This window comes from Nicotiana attenuata, unplaced genomic scaffold, assembly GCF_001879085.1.
Source record: "Nicotiana attenuata strain UT unplaced genomic scaffold, NIATTr2, whole genome shotgun sequence".
NCBI lineage: Eukaryota > Viridiplantae > Streptophyta > Magnoliopsida > Solanales > Solanaceae > Nicotiana > Nicotiana attenuata.
The window spans coordinates 75,574-96,208 of record NW_017674002.1 but is presented as its reverse complement, the minus strand read 5'-3'; the positions used below and the strand labels follow the sequence as shown (position 1 = coordinate 96,208).

The 20,635-nt window shown below is 37.7% G+C and overlaps 1 protein-coding gene across 1 annotated transcript; it reads right to left on the bottom strand.

The window, feature by feature from the left end:
* Positions 1 to 13,475: 13,475 nt before the first annotated feature.
* LOC109217796 (em-like protein GEA6) lies at positions 13,476 to 14,193 on the bottom strand. The gene is made up of 2 exons (XM_019382065.1): positions 13,981 to 14,193; positions 13,476 to 13,887 (listed from the first exon to the last, which is right to left on the bottom strand). Exons 1-2 carry the CDS (start codon positions 14,093 to 14,095, stop codon positions 13,727 to 13,729), a joined length of 276 nt encoding a protein of 91 aa, XP_019237610.1. The 5' UTR covers positions 14,096 to 14,193; the 3' UTR covers positions 13,476 to 13,726.
* Between the last annotated feature and the right edge of the window lie 6,442 nt (positions 14,194 to 20,635).

Below are 20,635 nucleotides of genomic sequence, written 5' to 3'. Positions count from 1 at the left end.
AGGAAAACATAGTAGGACATAGTCAAAAAATCAAGAGAAAGCTTAGAAATAACATAACAAAACCTAAACGGAAAAGATAAAAAGGGGTTTTCAAAGGAAAAAGTTTTTGGAAGAAAACCTTGAGAAAAACGTTTGAAAGTTTTAGAGCAAACACAGATCTAAACGGATCGAAAAGAAATCCGGAAGAACCTCAAAGGTTAGGGTTTCAGACGAAACCTAGATGGTGAGAAAGGCCTGGACAATCATCGATCTAAGCAGGAGAAGTCAAGAATCAGGCTTGAATAGCCATGGCTGGCCGGAGCAAAGTCAAAGGTGGCCGGAGACAGCCATAGAACCGAAAACAACCAAGGTCTGGTCCAAAACTTTCCCAGGATTCAGCCTTGAAAACCGTGATAATCGGGCATATAGAAGCCAAAGGAGGTAGATACATGCCTCTAATGACTTTTGGAAGCCATTGATTTAGGCAATTTTAGGTGGTGGTTGAGGGTGGCGGCTAGGGTTTGGGAGAGAGTTTGAGAGAGAATTGGGATTCTGAGGCGGCTGAATGAGAGAAAATGATAGGGTTTAGGGGTTGTTTGGGATTAGTTATGGAAAGGGGGTTTGGTGGTCGTTGATCATTTTGATCAATGGCCTGGATTGATCGGGTACGTGGAGCGGTTTAACGGGGATGGGTTTGGGTCGGTTCAGACGGGGATTGGGTCAGGGTAATTGGGTTTAAAATTGGGGTTCAATTCAGGCCACAATTGAAATACAATTGGGCTATATTTTAAATAGCCACATTTCCCTTATTTATTTTATAAAAATAGTAAAGTAATTTCTGGAAATAAATTAATGGTACTAAAATAATTAATAATACATAATTATAAAATTAATAATATTGGATCTAATTTTTATAGACATAAACGTAATTAAATCTAAAAGAGGCTAATAATGCAATTATATGCAATTTAGCCTTAAAAATACTAAATAAATTTGTAAAATTATTCAAAAATTTCTTAGCTATATCTTACTATAAATATGAGAGTCCAATAAATGAATCACCAAAAATGATAATTTTGAGAATAATTATTGGGTTTTTCTGGATAAGATAGGGCAATAAATTCATTTAAAAATCTTTAAAAATTAAGGAAAGATAATAAAACATTTGGACATACCTATATATGCATACATATGCTATTTTGGAAGTATTTTGCATATTAAAAATATTTAGGGAAAAATTGGGTATCACAAAATATGCACGGCATCACCCTTCGTGCTTTATCACTCTACCTCACCCAAACAAAGACAACAACAATAGAGCGATAGAAATGGCAACAAAAGTCTTACTTCAACACTTAGTTCCACAATACCAATCTCAACTTTGGGTAACCACCCCCTCAATACCAAATACCATAAAACATGATAAGAAACTTCTCAACGCGTCGAATATCTAGTCTACACATGAACAACATGATTAAAAAATATTACAATCCCAGAATAAAGCACACTCACATGTTATGACTCGACAACAACGTATAGGTACTCGTCACCTCACCTATACGTCGTACTCAACATCCAAACACGTAATAAGCAAATAACACATAATCCCTCAAGCTAAGGTTAGCCACAACATTTACCTCGCTCCCACGGCCAAACTCAAGGCTCAATCACCGCTTTTCCCTTCGCACAAGCCTTTGGGCCAATAGAATGTAGCAAATTATCAACCAAACAATTTAATTTAAGCCTTTAGGAACTACCCAAGCTAGCAAAGAATTCATTAGGCCATTTTGAAAAAGCCAACAAAAGTCAACACCCGCACTCGCTTGGTCCAAACCCGAAATTCGGACAAAAACCCGATTAGCCATTCACCCCCGACCCTGAATATATAATTGGTCTTGGAACCCGACCTCAATTTGAAGTCTAAATCCCCAAATTTCGAAATCCCTAGCTTCTACCCAAAAATTCCCAATTCTACCATGAAAATCCTAGATTCTAGGTTGAAATCTTGTTATAAGAAGTGAAAGATTGAAAGAAATGAGTTAAGAATCATTTACCTGTGATTTGAGGAAGAAATGGCCTTTGGAAAATCCCCTCTTGAGGTTTAGGTTTTGAAAATTTGGGAAATGAATCAAAAATCCCGTCTAAGTCCCTTTTACACAGCTGCAAATGTCGCAATTGCGAAGCTCGCGAATGCGAAGGGACCATCGCAAATGTGAGGTCCTTCACATCTCTGTTGCCTTCGCAATTGTGAAGGTAAGTTCGCAATTGCAAACATGAACCTCCGCAAATGCGACACAATCATTGCATTTGCGATTACTGCCCCTCCCAGCTTTACTTCTCAAATACGAAGAAATCTTCGCAATTGCGAAGACTGTATGGCCCAGCTTCTTATCGCAATTGCGATGAAAGCCTCACGAATGCGGAACTTGCGTGGTTCGTAATTGCGATGCCTGATCTCGCAAATGCGAGATCAAAGGCCTGCAACAAGTTCAGTCATACCAGAAAAATTTCCTAAGTTCCAAAACACCCTGTAGCCTATCCGAAACTCACCCGAGCCCTCAGGGCTCCAAACAAAACATGCACACAAGTCTTAAAATATCATATGAACTTGCTCGCGCGATAAAATTGCCGAAATAACATCTACAACTACGGATTTAACACCAAAACACATGAAATTCTTTAGAACACTTTGAAATTCCTATTTTCACAATCGGACACCCGAATCACGTCAAATCAACTCTGTTTTTCACCAAATTTCACAAACATGTCATAAATATTATATTAAACACGTACCGGGCTCTGGAACCAAATGACGGGCCCGATACCAATGAGATCAAACATTAATCAATTTCCTTAAATCATTAGATTTTCAAACTTACAATTTTTAACAAAAAATCATTACTCGGGCTAGGGACCTTCCGATTCCAGGCATACGTCCAGGTCCCATATTTTACTACAGACCCTTCAGAACCGTCAAAATACGGGTCCGGTCCGTTTACTCAAAATGTTGACCAAAGTCAACTAAAATCAACTCTTAAAGACAAAAATTATTATTTTTTCAAATTTCCATATAAGGGCTTTCCGAAAATGCGCCCGGAAAACGCACACAAATTGAGGAGAAATAAAATGAGGTCTTGAAGGCCTCGGAACACCGGATTGGGTTCTAAAATGCAAGATGACCTTTTGGATCATCACAGCGACATGGTTGACACGGGGACTCAGGTGAGCTGCATTCCATATTATGACCTCCATCCAGCAGAGTCTCATTCAGAATATTTGTATTTTTCTTTCTGTCCAAATTTGTATTCCGGATAGTTATTATATTATATTTTATTTCCTATTAAGTGCTCATGCACTTGTGACACCGGGTTCTAGGATGATTATGGGATATTCAGTATTGAAATTGGAAAATATTATTATTTATTTTTTAAAGTTCATCTTTTACTAGTTAAATTGAAAGAAATTTATGATTTCAAAATATTAAAATGAGAATTTAATTAACTATTAAGTGTTGTCTTGCCTAACAGTAGTGTCTGGCGCCACCACGACCTTTAACGGATTTTGGATCGGCACATAAAGCAAATATGCAAAAGAAGCTTAAAATTATTACTGATAAAAATTCGTACAACATTCTATATCAAGACCATCCTATATCTTTGACACTAGCCCTCGAGATTTCCTTGTACATGTACGTCATATAACTTTGACGTTAGTCCTCCAGATTTCCTTGTACATGTACGTCAAATGCAGGGCGGATGCACGTTTGATGAAGCGGTACCGGTTCGTCAGAAAACTTTACTAAATTTATGTATCACTACTAAAAAATAGTGCAATTCCGTCCACTATTTCCGACCGAAATCGGTCGGAAATTGATATTGTGTACCGACCGAAATATAATTGGTCGGAAAAACGATGGTCGTAAGATCATATATAATTGGTCGGAAAAACGATGGTCGCAAATGTGTACCGACCGAAATCGGTTGGAAATTTCCGGCCGAAGTCGGTCGGAAATTTCAAAGCGTTAACTGACTGTCAAATTTTTATTTCCAACCGAAATCGATCGGAAACTATTAAACTTTAAAAAAAAAATTTTTAAATCTTCAAATTCCGACCGAATTCGGTACTGGAGAATTTATTTGAAATTTCCGACCGAATTCGGTCGGAAATTAAGAATTTCTGGGCAAAAAAATTAATTTCCGACCGAATTCGGTCGGAAATCTGGGTAAAAACTGGGCAGAAAATGCTTGCTTTTAAGCTACACCACCTGCCAATAACAACCAATATCCATCCTATAATGGCAGCATATATTGCTGCCATTCAACCATAATTAATCAACAACAATGAATATACTAACAACAACAACAATAATTAACTAACAAAAACTATTAACTAACACTAACAACCATTTTCTAACAACAACGACGACTAATAACAACCACAACAACAGCTACTAAAATGTTCAATAACAAAATAACAATATAATCATCATTCAAAACTAGTCTCAACTAAATATTGCAAAGTTCAATACTTTGTTTGGCAATACACACCATTCAATGAGTGTTTTATCTTGGCATCATCTCCATCTTCTCTCCTAGAACCTTCATCGTCGGCACATGGGGAAGGCTCACGAGATCGAGGAATGGGGAAAGCACCACTTGCAAGAAGATTGGCCAGCAGAACTTGAAGGAGATTAAATTGTTCGTCCCTCCTTTCTAGCCGAACTTGAAGTGTACCAAATTATTCATCTCTCTTTTTATCTCTAGCTTTTGTCTCATCAAGCTCTACTGTCAGCTCTGCAGTCTTCTGTTCCATAGAAGATATAGTAGACCTTTCAATCGCCTCGCCTTGGGCGGAAGTCCCTATAACTTGCAATCCAGCCCTGTAGCGCCAAAATGATTTATCAGGAAGGCCGTATGAAATCCCCTTTTAGGACCACCGACAACGCCAAACCATATCCTCTGCGCTTCTTCATCTCAAATGGAAAGTCGCTTGCCTTGCTCATTCGGTGGCAAGCTCTGAGTGTACTCCTCCACTTTAATCTTGTAGCGACCCTTTATTTAGAAGATAGAACATTACTAACTACTCCCTCCGTTTCAATTTATGTGAACCCATTTGACTGGACACGGAGTTTAAGAAAAGAGAGAAGACTTTTGAACTTGTGATGTGAAATGAAGCACATATATTTTGTGTGTCTATAAATCATTGCATAAAGGTAAATTGTTTCCAAATAGGGAAAGAGGTCATTCTTTTTGGTACGGACTAAAAAGAAAATAGGTTCACATAAATTGAAATAGAGGGAGTATATAATATTATAAACATTTATTGTAGTTATGAAACTTACATGTGTAGTCTCCACCTGGTCCTCGACCCATCTAGTTGGATCTGTCGGTGCCTTCCTCTTCCGGATATGAGTCTCCATAAAGAACTCATCATGACTCATCTTCCTCCCATACTTTTTTTCCTACAAATATAATAAAACATGTTAACGAAATTAACATATGTAAATATAGTTCGATAAAAAAAGACCGAAATATTTTAAGGAATTACCAGGTGTCTCCTCGTATCCCCGTGCTCCTTGAACCCAGACAGTGCAAGGAGACACCCTTCTCAGATGCTCGGGCCTTCTTTCCCAGTTCACTCTGCTTCTCGAATTTCTCGGTGGCCCGATACCTCTGCAGATCCTCCCATAAATCCGGTACAATCCATGAAGGCTTCTTCTTAACCTTTCGAGCGGAGGAGAAGCAATCAGAGAGTCTCTTATGGCATTTGTACTCCCAATTTGCACAAATTTTACGGTTATACCGGTCCTCCCAGGCACACTGTAGTTTGCAAATAAAGTATCTAACGTTAGATGAAAATATTATTAATATAATGCTTAAATAGATAAAAATTGTATTAAAACCTTAAATTGGTTGAACATTTATTGCACGAGATCCTTTGGAAAGTCACTACAAGTCGGATAGGGTGCATTATACAAGTTGCCAAGAATATTAGCGATTATGTTTGTAACCTGATGATTAGGAATGAACCTGCAACATAGCAATTACATTAAATAAACAAGAGTAGCTATTATAATCAGCAAAAATAATGAAGTAATAAATAAATCTTACACATTGCCCTCAGGCCTGGTGATCATCCTATGATAATGATCATAACGCACTTCATCTGGATCATCATCCTCCGATGAATCTGAAGCGTGCGCAGAAGGGGGGGCATCTGGCTCAGTGCTACTATCCCGAAAACGAAGTCTAGAAATACTAGGAAACGAACTCCGTGGAGAGGGAGGCGGGGTCCCTGATGGAGATGGCTGAGATCTACACCCCTGTATCGATCTAGACCACTGTTGCGATCCAGACCACTGCTGCGATCCGGCCGGCTGAAATTTAGATGGATGCGATCCAGTTGGAGATGAAGCAAATGGAGCAGATGACGGGCGTACCACATGGCTCTGTGACTGGTGACTCGGTGCACCCATTTAACTACTTATAGGATCATGTGGAGGAAGCCGGGTATAGCCCTGTGGCGGAAAATGGTGATAATACTGCTGGGCGGGCGAACGGTGGGTAGTACGATGAGTAGATGGATGTGGTGGAATAGATTTGTGCCTAGAAGATTGTTGCCGGCCATCAGCAGCATAGGGATGCAAGTGTGGAGTGAAAGGAAGCGAGGGTGTAAGACCATCATCATGATCAATCCTTCCTAGACCTACCTCGACCCCTACCGGCAATCTGCATAAATTAAAGAAAATATTAGAATTGAGAATATAAATCTATATAAATTGAGAGCATTTGAAAAAACTAACATGCTAGTCGTCTTCGTCTGCGTTTCCTTTCTCGTCTGAAAATCCTTTCCTCTTCACTTATTTCTTTTTCATTAGGTGATTCTTCAATTGTCAAAACCTTAAAGACTCAACAAAATTAATAAATTAAGGCTATTTCTTGTCCAAAAATATGATAATTAGAGTTATTATTCTTGTTCTTCTATAAATTTAACACCGTTTGCAAAATTTTCTAAGTAGGCCCCTGGTCAAACGTATACATCTGTACGGTAGTAGTTTATGTTAGCTGCTTATCCGGTGCCTTCTTTACGACTTTCGACCAAGCCATTATTGAATAAACTCTTGTTTAGTCAGGACGTCGTTCCCGTCCCTTGTGGTGCTTTTTCAACCCCTTGCTTTGACTTGGTAAATTTCATCTGGATTCGCTCCAATTCCAAGAGATACCGCATTATCTGCATCACCAGTTCAGTCACTCACTGGAGGTTTGGAACCCTGAGTACAGTGTTCCGGGTGTAGCAGGAAAAGAGGCTGTACGTGAAAGAGTACTCAGACGAAAGTGCTATTTCTTGGCCATTGGATCAGCAAGGGTGTGATTCAGATGGATCAAGAGAAGACCAGGTAGGCCAATAACCAGTGACTCTTTTGTTAACCACATGTAGAATAACTTGTGTAGTCGGGTAGGATAACTAGAATCTATCTTTCCTTTAGTGTGTAACCGATTTATATATGTTAAGCTCCCCTTTTTTTCTCTCCTTTGCTTTTCTTTTGCCCCTCTTTAAAGTAAAGCTGCTTCTTAGAGTTGGCTTTTGCAATTGCAATCTGTCTCTGTCTGGCTCCTCGCTTTGAACTCAAATAAGACCTTCTTTTATGTAGAAAGAGAATGGAGGAATAGAGAACCACTCTACAATAGCCATATATATAAGCATCCAATACGTCTTTACCATCCTCATCTCTGGATTTATTCCATTGAACCACAAACTTACTGTCCTTCCTTACTATTGTAGTTTTTGTTGCGTTTTTATTAAGGGGTGTGAATTGAAAATGGAAGAGGCACCTTTTAGATTGCACCTCTCCATATCACCCTTCCTTTGTCTATAAATATAACTTAGAGGCTTGGCCTCATTTTAAAGACATGAAATCAGACATGTAAAATCTGAAATCTTCTCCCCTCTTTTCTACATTGTTGCATTATTTTCTAAATAAACATAAGTGTCAAGTGTGATTTGCTCCGTTTGTTGAGTTCGCTGAAGTTCTGTGATTTGAAGTGCCGCTATCACAGAATAGTTATTCCGTTCTATCCTTGGAGGAATTAATCCGTATACCTTGGGCAACAGTGAGGGGATTAAATTCCTTAAGGACACATTGTGCATTCAGTAGGCTCGGAATTATTTTACGTTTTATTTATTGAACTAACATTTGCTAGCTTCAATAATTTTCTGATTTTGAACATAGTATTACCAACAATCTTAAGAAATTTAATAATAAAGGCAAATATTTGAAGCGAAACTAAGATCGGTTGTCTGCCATGGAGAATGAAATGAATTACTTTGATGGTTGATAAAAGAAAAAGAAAATTGAAGGACCGTGAATTCTGTTGCACAAACATGACTTTGAAAGGTGAAATCCTTATTATTGACTGTGGCCTTGAAGTAAGATGTTGATTGAAATCATGAAGAAATGGCAACAGTGATGCAGAGAATGTCTTTAAATCCACTAGTTTAGACATTAACCAATTACGAGTGAAGGCAAAGTAAAAGAATAATTCCTTTCTTTCAGTTTCACAAGGTACTATTGTTTTAAACATTTGATTTCCAAGAATTCTTCCAAGGAATTCTTGGATTATTTCATGTCAATTGGCAAAGAACGAAAACAACGTGATTACACAGTCACATTGATATCAGTATTTTATGCCTATAGTGTAAACAAGAGAAAAGATTTTTCTTTTCCTTTTCTTTTGTTGCTATCCTCTTACGAGAGTTCTCCCAGAAGCACCGGATATTGTGGTAGCAATTTTTCGAAAGAGATCCAGATTCAAAGAGAGCGTGACTAAAAAAAAACGGATTCTATTCTTCTTACTCTGGCTTATAATCTGTTTATTATTTCCTACTCTAGTGATTTATGATCGAGCTGCTACAAATATTAGCGTAGATGTTTATTATGTGATAATTTCATATATATAGAATTGTATGCATGAGTAGAAATAACATGCGTTTGCTGTAAGTTTGTTATTTCTTTGGCCAAATGGAAAAAAATATTAGTAGTTGATATACAATTTGGTGGCATGCATGGTATCTTCAAGGTTGTAAGACATGAGTAAGGCTTACAGTAATACTTGAAAATATTCTTGAGATCATATAATATGTAAAGATGGACATATATATGTTTAATTAGAGAAAGAGGTCAATCTGTTTAAAGTGTTATAATGGTTTAGTAGAAAACCCATTTGGAAGGGGAATTAAAATTCTCGTGATTTTCCATATCCGTTATGGAGAATATAGTCTTCGTGATTTTCTACTCCTGCTTCGAGATCAAAATCTGCGTGATTTGTTACTTGTTTGTTGAGATTAAAGTCTTCGTGACTTTCTACTCAGTTATCAAAAATTAAAGTCTAAGTGGCTTTATACTCGTTTTGGAGATTAAAATCTTAGTGATTTTCTACTCTAATTTATTATTCGATTTGAAGATTAAAAACTTGATCGTTTATTAAATTTGATTGTGTCACATATTACTCGGTTAGAAGATTAAAAACTTCACTGTTTATTAATTATGATTGTGTCAGATTGGTTTGAAGATTAAAAACTTCACCATTTATTCTGGCTTTGTTATGACACAAACAACAGTTCATGTGGTTGGCTCTACAAAATATAGAGGCGGCGTTTGAAGAAATATATTTGTAATATGGCATTATTCACCAAACGATTGCCCCTTACTTAGCGCAATCTATTGGAATTGCGGAAAGAAAGAGTAGAACGTTAAAAGAGTCAATAAAATGCCTTGTTAATAAGTTCTGGACTTGTAGGGAGAAGCTATTCTTACAGCTAACTAAATACTCAATTGAGTTCCCCATAACAAAACACAATCCACTCATATGAGAAATGAATGAAAGGAAGCCCAACTTAAATATTTTAAAGTGTGGGGGTGCTTAGCTAAATGCAAGTTCCTAAACCCAAAAGGGTAAAGATCGTACCGAAAATTATTGATTGCGTTTTTATAGGATATGCAACAAATAGTAAGGCATATCGTTTTCTGATTCATAAATCAGAAAATCCCGACATTCATATTAATACGATATTCGTATCAGATAATGCTGAATTTTCTAAGAATATTTATCCGTATAAAAAGAAATATGAGTCGTCTAGTGAAAATCTAAGTAAACTCGAGATGAAGCAAAGGAAAGTACACCTAATAAGGTGAATCCAAGACGTCAAAGGACAACTGCTTCCATTGGATAATATTTTCTGACATTCTTGTTAGAAAATGAGCTTCAAACTTTGGAAGAAGTTATGTCTTCCTCGAAAAGAAGTTGTCAATAGTAAGATAGAATCCATATTAAGTAATCATACTTGGAAAAATGGCTGATCTTCCTCCAGGAAATAAACCTTTGGATTCTAAGTGGATTTTCAAAAGGAAAATAAAAGCTGATGGTATTATTGACAAATATAAGGCAAGATTGATTAAGGATTAAGACGATGAGAAAGTCTTGATTACTTTGACACATGCTTACCGGTAACGAGAATTACATCTATTCGGATGGTAATAGTGTTAGCCGTCGTGTATGGCCTTGAAATACATCAGATGGGCGTAAAAATAACCTTCTTAAATGGATATTTGGATGAAAAAATCTAAATGGAACAACCTGAAAAGTTTGTGGTTCCTGAAAAAGAAAAGAAGGTGTGTCGACTTGTTAAGTCACTTCACAGACTAAGACAAGCACCCAAACGATGGCATGCGAGATTTGACCAAATAATATTGTCAAATGGTTTCAAAAATTAATGAGTGTAAATAATTGTGTTTACATTAAGAACACTTCAAGTCATATAGTCATTATTTGATTATATGTAGATGATATATTTAAAATGTGGGGGCTTTTAGCTTATGCATGACAAAAGCCAATGTTAGACGTAATGTCTAAGTGATATAATTTTTGAACCCCATTGATATGGTAGTTGGTAAATTCATCAACTGTTTAGTCTTAATGAAGACTAGTTGATGAAACTACTAATTCGGAAGTTGGTCACGTGCCTTTCTCGAAAGATCATTTTCTTTATTGAAAATTTATATTGTTTAGTTCTTTTATGAATGATGTCACTTTGAAGGTTGTGAATTTTCATAGAAAGATGTATTTATATGTTTTGTATAAATATGATCGTTCATAAACGAACGTATTAATATGTTGGTCTATAATGAGGTGAACCAACCGATGAACATGATCAAAATTTATTGCAAGTTGGATTTGTTTCATGAATGAAGGTGCTATAATTTGCATATCATATAGACGTATGAATGAATAGCATACAAATGCTTGAAAATGGCGGAATGATTGCGAAATGTGTTATATATTAAAAGGTTGTGGCCACAACTGATGCCAATCATTCCAGCTGTTGTTATAATTACTACATTAAGTGTAGTCAATAATATGATATGCAATCGGAAGTCGAGACATATTAGTCTACAACATAAGGAAGTTTTGCATTAAACGTTCATGACAATGAAACGAGTTTTGAAGTATTTGAAATATACTCCAAATTATGCTTTGCACTACAATAAGTATCCCGCGATAATAGAGGGGTATAGTGATGAAAATTAAATTACCGATTCAATCGATTCTAAACAGTCGGTGGATGAGCGATATCTTTGAAATCGTCCAAACAAATGTGTATTGAACGCTCTACAGTGGAGATTGAGTTTATAGCATTAGACAAGGCTGGTGAAGAAGTTGAATGGCTCCGGAATTTCTTGGAAGATATTCCATTTTAGCCAAACCGTTGGTACCTATGTGTATACATTGTGATAGTCAAGCGGTAATAGGCAGGGCAAGGGGCGTTATGTATAACGGAAAATCTTGTCACATTCGACGGAGATACAATACCTTTAGACAACTACTCTCTAGTGGTGTTATCACGATTGACTACATAAAGTCGAGAGATAACGTGTCGGATCCACTTACAAAAGGCCTATCTAGAGAGGCAGTTGAAAGATCAGCGAAGGGAATGGGTCTAAGGCCTAGGACAAGTCATCGTGGCGGTAACTCTACCTAGCAGACTGGAGATCCCAAGAGCTAGGTTGAAAGAGATCAAACAAAGTTATGAATGACGGTTCAACATTGTCAAAATAGCTCAACTCATTCTCATGATGAAGACAATGTTCAGAAATCAAGGTAAAGCATTAAGGCTTTTTGATGAGTCAATAAAGCTTAAAGCTTTTTAATGATTTTCTAAGTCTGGCAGGATATGACGAGATAGTGTGTCTATAGGATTACACGTTTAGAAATCACCTATGTGAGTGTTAAGTGTAAGCCGCTTTAAGGGGAATGAAAGTAAAGGCCCATTCTCTAAGCACTCATGAAACCAGGCGGTGTTCATGGCTGAAACGAACACAACCGTGAGAACCAAAAACGGTTAAGGATTGATTGTGTGACTTATGGTTGTCTAGGTATACACCAAAGCTCGACGGTTCAAAGATATCAAATCTATCGATTGACCGAGTATATCCGACATAAGTTCACTACGAAAAGTTTAAAGGGAAACCTACTTATCCAGATGTGATTAATCCTTATTTGTGAATCACACAGTATTTTCATGCATGTTTTTCCTCATATGACCATTCCCCATTCATGTGGGGATTGTTGCGTTTTTATTAAGCGGTGTGAATGAAAAATGAAAAAGGCACCTTTTAAATTGCACCTCTCCATATCACCCTTCCTTTGTCTATAAATTTAAAGGCTTGACCTCATTTTAAAAACATAAAATCAGACATGTAAAATCTGAAATTTTCTCCCCTCTTTTTTACATTGTTACATTATTTTCTAAATAAACATAAGTATCAAGTGTGATTTGCTTCGTTTGTTGAGTTCGCTGAAGTTCTGTAATTTAAAATACCGCTATATAGTTATTCCGTTCTATCCTGGGAAAAATTAAACCGTATACCTTGAACAACAGTGAGAAAATTAAATTCCTTAAAAACACATTGTGCATTCAGTGGGCTCGAAATTATTTTACGTTTTTCGTTATACCTTGAGTGGAAGCCTTAAACAGATCACTCGGGCATCTACCCAAAAAAACATGCTTTTCGAAAAATTACCTCCCTGAATGGAATTCCATGACTTCTTATTACTCTTCTACTAGAGTGTATATTTTAAGATAATAGTATTTTTCTATGAATTTCAAAACAGATCGCACTAGCATAAAAAAAATTTAATTGTCAGACAGCGAATTTCTGACAACATGCACAATGAGATCTCGTCTAATTTATTTTTAGTTCACAGCTACAGTAATATTACAGTACCCATTACATGATTTAGCCTTTTTCAGTTCGACACACCGCTCCGCTAGAGAATTTGATACTTCTTTCTTCGCACAAAATGAAGTTGCAACCTGTGTAGGTTGTATTACCACCTCATTTTTACGATTTGTGATGATGCCGTACAGATGCAGGTTAAACATTTTCCTTCAGAGGAAAAATAACATGCACTATTGATAAAAGGAAAAAAGGCGAAATATAACCATGTAGAAAAGATCACTATACTAAAAAGACAACTAGACATTCAATTTAGACGAACTACACAACATATGAAACCAAAAGAGACAAACATAGGGCCTGCCCAGACTACATGATCCCCAATACAATAGTACCTAGCTGAAGCTAATATAAACTAGAAAGCTGAAAACACATAGGAAAAGAAAAAGACCCTTTTATTAACACAGGGAAGAGGACCAGAGGATTAAAAGACTATTGTCTTCCTCAACTTGTTTAGCTCTTGGTATACTTTGACTCGTCTATCTCTATTCCTTCTCGCTGCGCACGCTCCCCACCAGCTTCTTCGCCAGTGGTCAAACCTCCCTTGCGTCCCATTTCCTGGTAGCCTTCAGTTCCCAACTGCTCCTTCCTCGTCTGCCCTCCTCGGCTCCTCCCTAGTAAAACAAAAATAGCAGTACATATGTAATTAAGGAGAAGAAAATGAGTACGAAAGAGTGAAATAGTTAATAGAAACGTTTATATATTACCCTCAGCAAGGTGTTCCTGAGCTTCAAGACTTTTCCCACCGGTGCCACCTGGAACTACAGTTTCTCCTTCCTTTGCCCTATGGTCGAGCTCAGACCTTTCTTGCTGTGACGCCATTTCTTTTTCTTCTTTCTTTATTTAAACCTATCACGTTGTGAACAGAAACAAAACAAAGTGCGTTTTCACTTACTACAACATGTGATGACGAAATGGATAATTTGGCCGCACATTTATAAAAGCGGAGCAGGCAGATAATGGCATTGAGCAGTTGACGCGTGGAGGTTAACGCGGCGGTTCAGAGAGAAAAGACGAGAGCAACTCAGCCTTGATGTAGTAGGAAGAATGACACGCGTCCGGAAGAGTGATAGTATGCTCACACGCTGTGGCTCCGATTGCTTAGCTAAAGCCTAAAAGCACCAAAGCACGAAAAGGTTATAGAGATTGGAGATAATATCCAACAAAATCCAAACCGATCAAGGAACTCTTGTGTAGCTGTTAACTTGTTATATTACAATTAGCACCTGACCTTTTGTGTCATTTCCAACCGTCTCTATTCTGTTCTAGCAGCAGAGACTTACGCAACATATTTTTCGTGTCTATCTATTACTATGACGACAAGTAATTAACATACTTCCTACGTTTCAATTTAGGTAAACTTATTTGACTACGCATAGAGTTTTAAAGAAAAATGAAGACTCTTTAAATTGTGGTCCTAATCAAGTTAAAAAGGGGCCCAAAGTATTTGAAAGGGTAGAATTGTAAGTTTAAGCTAAATTGTTTCCTAATTTAGAAAGGGATTATTCTTTTTGGAGCGGACCCAAAATGAAATAGGTTCACATAAACTGGAACGAAGGGAGTTGTTTAACCAAAAAATAGAATTTTGACCAAAGCTATAATTTAGAAGAATACGGGTTACTGATAATCGCAAGAATGTATAAAAGAAAGTAATTTGGATAGCCAGAATATAATTGAATAAAACAAGTAAACCAAAGAGTGTCCCTATAATTGTTCAGCCCTCTCCTTTATATAGCTTTTTTTTTTAGATATATGTCTTGCCTTTGTCATAATAAGGCCATTATGGGCAATTAATGACATTGAATGCTACGTTACATAATCATTATATTCAAAACAGATCCTCTAACGTTTTTAGCATTTAAGGCTTATTAAATACTGTATTTTGACTCATGTGTTGTCAAATTCATTCCCTTGATTCTTCTTGATTCTTGAATTTAAATGTCTTGAATAGGTACGGGCGTTGAATCCTTTGAATGTCTGCCCGTGCCTCTTCCTTTGCCTTTGCTCGCATCCATTGCTACTCGTGCCTCTTGGCTAGTTGAAATTCTTTGACCATTTGACCAATCTACGTGTCACGACACGTCATCTCCATACTACTTTAATATGTAAACTCAATTTTTCCAATACAGATAGTCCCCCCACTTGCCATTTATTCATCAATTGAATATTTGAGAAGTGGATCTCATTAAAACGGGAATTTTTGTCACCATTAATGCTGTGACAGAATTGACGCTTCAATTATCACTTCCATTTAATGCGTTTCACACGTGTCACCTTCCTATTGGATCTGCAATTTTGCAGCACTTTTTTAGGCTTTCTTTTCGGCTTCCCTGTTTACGAAGTGTCAGTTATCATTATTATGGTCCTTCCATCATTGCACTTTTCCCTTTGACGGTTGCTCATCAGTATAAATATAACTTCTTCCTTTGTCTTTACCTCATAAAGTTTACTAAACACTTTATTTCTCAAATCTCTGTTTGTTTCTTCCTTGTATCATCCTTTTTCATTATGTTTTCATCGAACCCTAACCCTAGAAGGGCTTCCATTGTTGATACCTTCCCTAGCGCTCTTAGTAGAGGCAGAAAGCGAGGTAGGCACCGTATTTCGGGATCTGTACGAGGCTCTTCTGTTTTATCTCCTAGTTCTGGTCCTTCTTCTAGAACCAGAGGTTCCCTTTCTCAAAAATCTTCCTCTAGGGGTAAAGAACCTTCTGAACCATTACGTGAGCCTTTAGTAGAAGAGATAGTCCCTACAGAATTGTCTTTTTATCATGACAGAGAATCTCTTAGGAATCAGGTTTCTACTTTAGATCGTGCTGATGCTGTTCCCACTCAGATTACAGAAATTTTAGCTCCTGTAGTTCGCAAAGATTGCCATTGGAGTGATGACTTTCCTATTATTATTCCTAACCCAAATCAGACAATCACTTCTTACTTGATGGGGTTTTCTTTTGTTTATACATACCCTTTCACCTTAGGGTTCAAACCAGCTATTGACCCAGTCATTCTTGATTTTTGTTATTTCTTCGATGTTTGTTTGGGTCAAATTGGCCCAATCATATGGAGGGTTGTTGGTCGTTTAAGGCATTTAACCAATTCAGCTGGTGTTCCCTTTACTTTCCCTCACCTAATTCATCTTTACTCCCCTAGGCTTTTTCGCAATGGTGTTTTCACACTAGTAGCCAGGAGTAAGAGGGTTTTGGTGAGCCCTGAGGATGACAAGGACCGTGGCTGGTATGCCCGGTTTGTTACTGCCCCCACTGCTGGTTTAGTGGGTGAAGATAACGTTCCCTTCCCTGAGAAGTGGAACTTTGCATGTAAGTCTTTTATCCTGTTCGTGCCTTTTTTCCTTCAAGTTTATCAACATCTCTAATTTTGCTTTTCTTTTTTTTAGCAACCATGGGAGTTGTGAAAGATGTTCCCAATTTTCGTGGCTGGGTAGACAGATTACTGAAGACCGCACCAATGGATGGGAGGTCTTGGAAGACACTTTCCAGCCGTTTTGGTTGGAAAGTAAAGACTCATGGTAAGGGTTACTTATTTTGTTTCATCTTTTATGCATATGTTTCTCTTTATGGCTCTAATTTCAATCCATCTTTTTATCAGGATTTGCTATTCGAGGAGTTACTGCCGAGGCAGTTGCGGCTTCCCGTGCCTCTTCGGGGACCCGTATCTCCTTGGAAAGGGCTCAAGAAATAGTCTTCGGTTCTTCGTCTAAGAGAAAAGCCGTTGAAGAAGAAGATTTCGAAGAAGAGGAAGATGGGGGCTCTTTGGTGACAAGGCCTCGAGCTCGAAGACGCATAATTTCCGATGACGAAGCAGAGGCGCCTCCCCGTCATTCCGTTCCTCTTACTAAGTCCATTGAAGCCCCGGTAGTAATTCCTGACAATGATTGACCCTGGTGATACTCGTGAGTCCATTGAACAACTTTTTATTAGCGGTTTTGATAGTGGAAGTTTAGGGCCTGTTTTAGATGAAACACCCCTAGCCTCTTTTTCAACTCCCGTGCCTGTGATTCCTTCGTTGCCACCCCCAGCTCTTACTATTCCTTCCTCAACTGTTCTTACCTCGACTGTTCTTACCTCTTCTACCACTCCTCCTTTGACAATTCCACCTCCAATCGTTCATCATACTGAGGTGGGTTCTTCAAGTAGAAGTGCTGCTATGAGGAGGGTGGTTATTGAAATTCCTGCTGAGAACAGCCTTTTGAGGAAATCAGGTCAGGCAGATGTATGGCTGGAGCCTTTGATTGGCCCAATTGAAAAAGCAAAGCTGGAGAGCCATAGTTCCGTGACTCTGATGAACGATATTGTGCATGCTACCTTGAAGGTATTTACATTTTTTTTTACTTTGTAATTTTTTTATCTTTGGGATTCTAATTTCTCTTTCCCCCCTCTTTTTTTTAGGCCAATCTTATCGGTACAGAAATGGATGAACAGAATCCCCCTCTTGGTGCAGATAGCACGTGATTCTCAGTTAGAGGCATTCAATTGGAAGGAGCAGTTCGAGAGTTTACAAATTGATGTGGAATTCTTACAAGAGAGCAAGAGTACTTTAGAGCAGCAGGTGCGATCTTTAACCTCAGAATTAGCAGTTGCAAAAGCTTCCTCAAGCCAAACAGAAAAAGAAAAAGAACGTCTCAAGTCTTCCTTCAAGAACAACTATCCAAGGCCAGTGAAGAGATCAGAGAGTTGAAGGTTCTCTTGAGTCAAAAAGAGACTTACTCTGGGGAGATTGTGCAAAACTTAACTCAAGCACAAGAAGACCTTCGAGTCTCTTCTGATAAGGTGCGTGCATTAGAAAGCTCCCATGCCTCTCTTCAAATTTCTTACAACTCTGCCCTGACTGAAAATGAGGAGCTAAAGAATGAGATTGCTGATTGGGAAAGGGATTATGAGACCCTTGAAGAGAAATCTGCTATTGAGGCAAGTTGGGCGTTTCTGAATTCACGCCGTGATACACTGATTGAAGCTGGCCAAGAAAATTTCAACTTAGAGTCTGAGTTGGCTAAGATCAATGAAACCATTGAGAAGGCTCAACAAACTCAAGATTTTCCTTCTCTTGTGGCCGAAGCTTCCGTGAATGTTGAAGTTGATATGGGTATCCCAACTCTTCCAAGCCCTGTCGAGCCTGTTGCTGTGAGTCAAGATCAACCCGCAACTGTTGATGCACCTGCCCAAGTTGAGCCCGTTGCCGTTGATGCCCCTTCTTTAGTTCCCTCATCTTCTTAGTGATAATTAAACAGTTTGAATTCTCTCTTTTTTGCAGGTACCTTTTTGGAAGGTTATATTTAAAACCCTTGGTTTCATTTGAGGGTTTATTTTGGAAAATTGTAATCAAACCCTTAGCTTTATTTGAGGGTTGAGTTTGGAAACGCAAGTCCCCAAGTCCTTTTATAGGGCAATCTGTATAAACAATTTGTAGTTCTTCGACTATGTTTTTACATAGTCTTAAACTTTAATATTTTAGAAGTTTTCTCGTTACTATCTTGAACTTCTATTTAATTTATTCTTGCCTTTATTTCTAAGGACTTATAGAATAATCTGCATTTTTATTCTTTAGAAAATGCTTCTGTTAACTTCATGAATAACTAAATTAAACATGAATTTTATAAAAGAGGGCCCTTTTATATTTCGACACTTAATGAAGAAGACGTCTCAACTTCATAATGGTATTAACATACGATAAAAGAAACAGGAACACACATGTTTCTTTTGAAATAACATTGACAAGTTTTTATTTGAACTTTGTCTAGTTTTGAATAATTCTTTACATGTATTCGAATTACATCTATAACTTTCTCGTACCTGTTATTCTTGTAACAGATTTTTAAGAAAAATAAAAACACGAGGTTTTTCTTTATAACTCATTTTAGTACATGGCTTTTTCCCCTAACTACAGTAAGGTTTTCTTTGGCCTTGGCTCGTGACTTTGTGACTTTTACTCTGCACTTGACTTTTTCAGGCTTGACTTTTCCTCAATCTTCTTTGCCTTCTTTAAACACATACTCGTGTATATTATGTAGTCCCCCAAGTATTTGAGCGTTGAAGTATGAAGCCTCGAGCACTTGATTGTTTCTCTCATTTGGTCCTTTTCCTGAAAAGGAAAAATATACGGGACTCGGAAGTGCGATTTTAGATGAAAACTGCTAAACCCGTTTGTATTTCTATCAGAATAATTGTAATCCTAGGCCAGGAATTTTAGTTTATTCCATGTGCCTTACAGGTCGTGACTCATCATTTAGTACGGGTTAGCTTTTTCCCTATCATCTAAAATCGTTAGTAAAATTTTAACAATTCAAAAATAAACTTTAAAAGATGGGTACCTGACCGTAGGTATTCCTTAGAAATAGTATCTCTTCAGGTGAACAGCGTTCCAATGCGAAAGTAGTATTTTGCCATCCATTGTTTCCAACTCATATGCTCCTTTGCCTGCAATGCCACAGATCCTATACGATCCTTCCCACGTTGGACTTAATTTTCCCGTATTAGCTGTCTTTGTAGATTGAAAAACCTTTTTGAGCACAAAGTCCCCAATTTTGAAAAATCTGAGGCGTGCTTTCCGTTGTAGTACCGTTCTATGACTTGCTGTTGTGCTGCCATTCTTACTAATGCAGCTTCCCTTCTTCCTTCAAGTGAATCGAGGGTTACACGCATTTCTTCGTTATTAGACTCTTCTGTTGCATGTGCAAACCTCGTACTTGGCTCTCCTATCTCAACTGGAATTAAAGCTTCTGCTCCATAAACCAATAAAAATGGTGTTTCTCCCGTACTTGTTTTTGTTGTTGTGCGATATGCCCATAAAACACCAAGTAGCACTTCTGGCCGATTTCCTTTTGACTCTTCTAAACGCTTCTTTAAATTATTTACAATAACCTTGTTTGTTGATTCTGCTTGCCCATTACCCACCGGATGATAAGGTGTAGATGTAATCCTTTTAATCTGCCAACTTTGAAAAAATTTCGTGATTTGAGTTCCTATAAACTGAGGGCCATTATCACATACGATCTCCTTTGGTACACCAAATCGTCATATGATATTTCGCCAAATAAAATCTTTGACTTCCTTTTCTCGTACCTGTTTGAATGCTCCTGCCTCTACCCATTTAGTAAAATAATCAATGAGTACGAGCAGAAATTTTACCTGCCCTTTTGCTTGTGGTAATGGACCCACGATATCCATTCCCCATTTCATAAACGGCCACGGTGCAATGACTGGATGAAATAACTCCGCAGGTCTATGCATATTATTGCCGTACCTTTGACATTTGTCACATTTGACCACGAAATTTTCTGCTTCTTCTTCCATTTTAGGCTAGTAATAACCTGCCCTAATTAAGGTTCTCACCAGTGATCTTCCTCCGG

Excerpts from the sequence above, each read along its gene's own strand:
- LOC109217796 (XM_019382065.1), bottom strand. The coding sequence starts at position 14,095 with ATGGCGTCACAGCAAGAAAGGTCTGAGCTCGACCATAGGGCAAAGGAA. Across the intron at positions 13,888-13,980 it reads TCAGGAACACCTTGCTGAGG|GGAGGAGCCGAGGAGGGCAG; the intron begins GTAATATATAAA and ends TTGTTTTACTAG.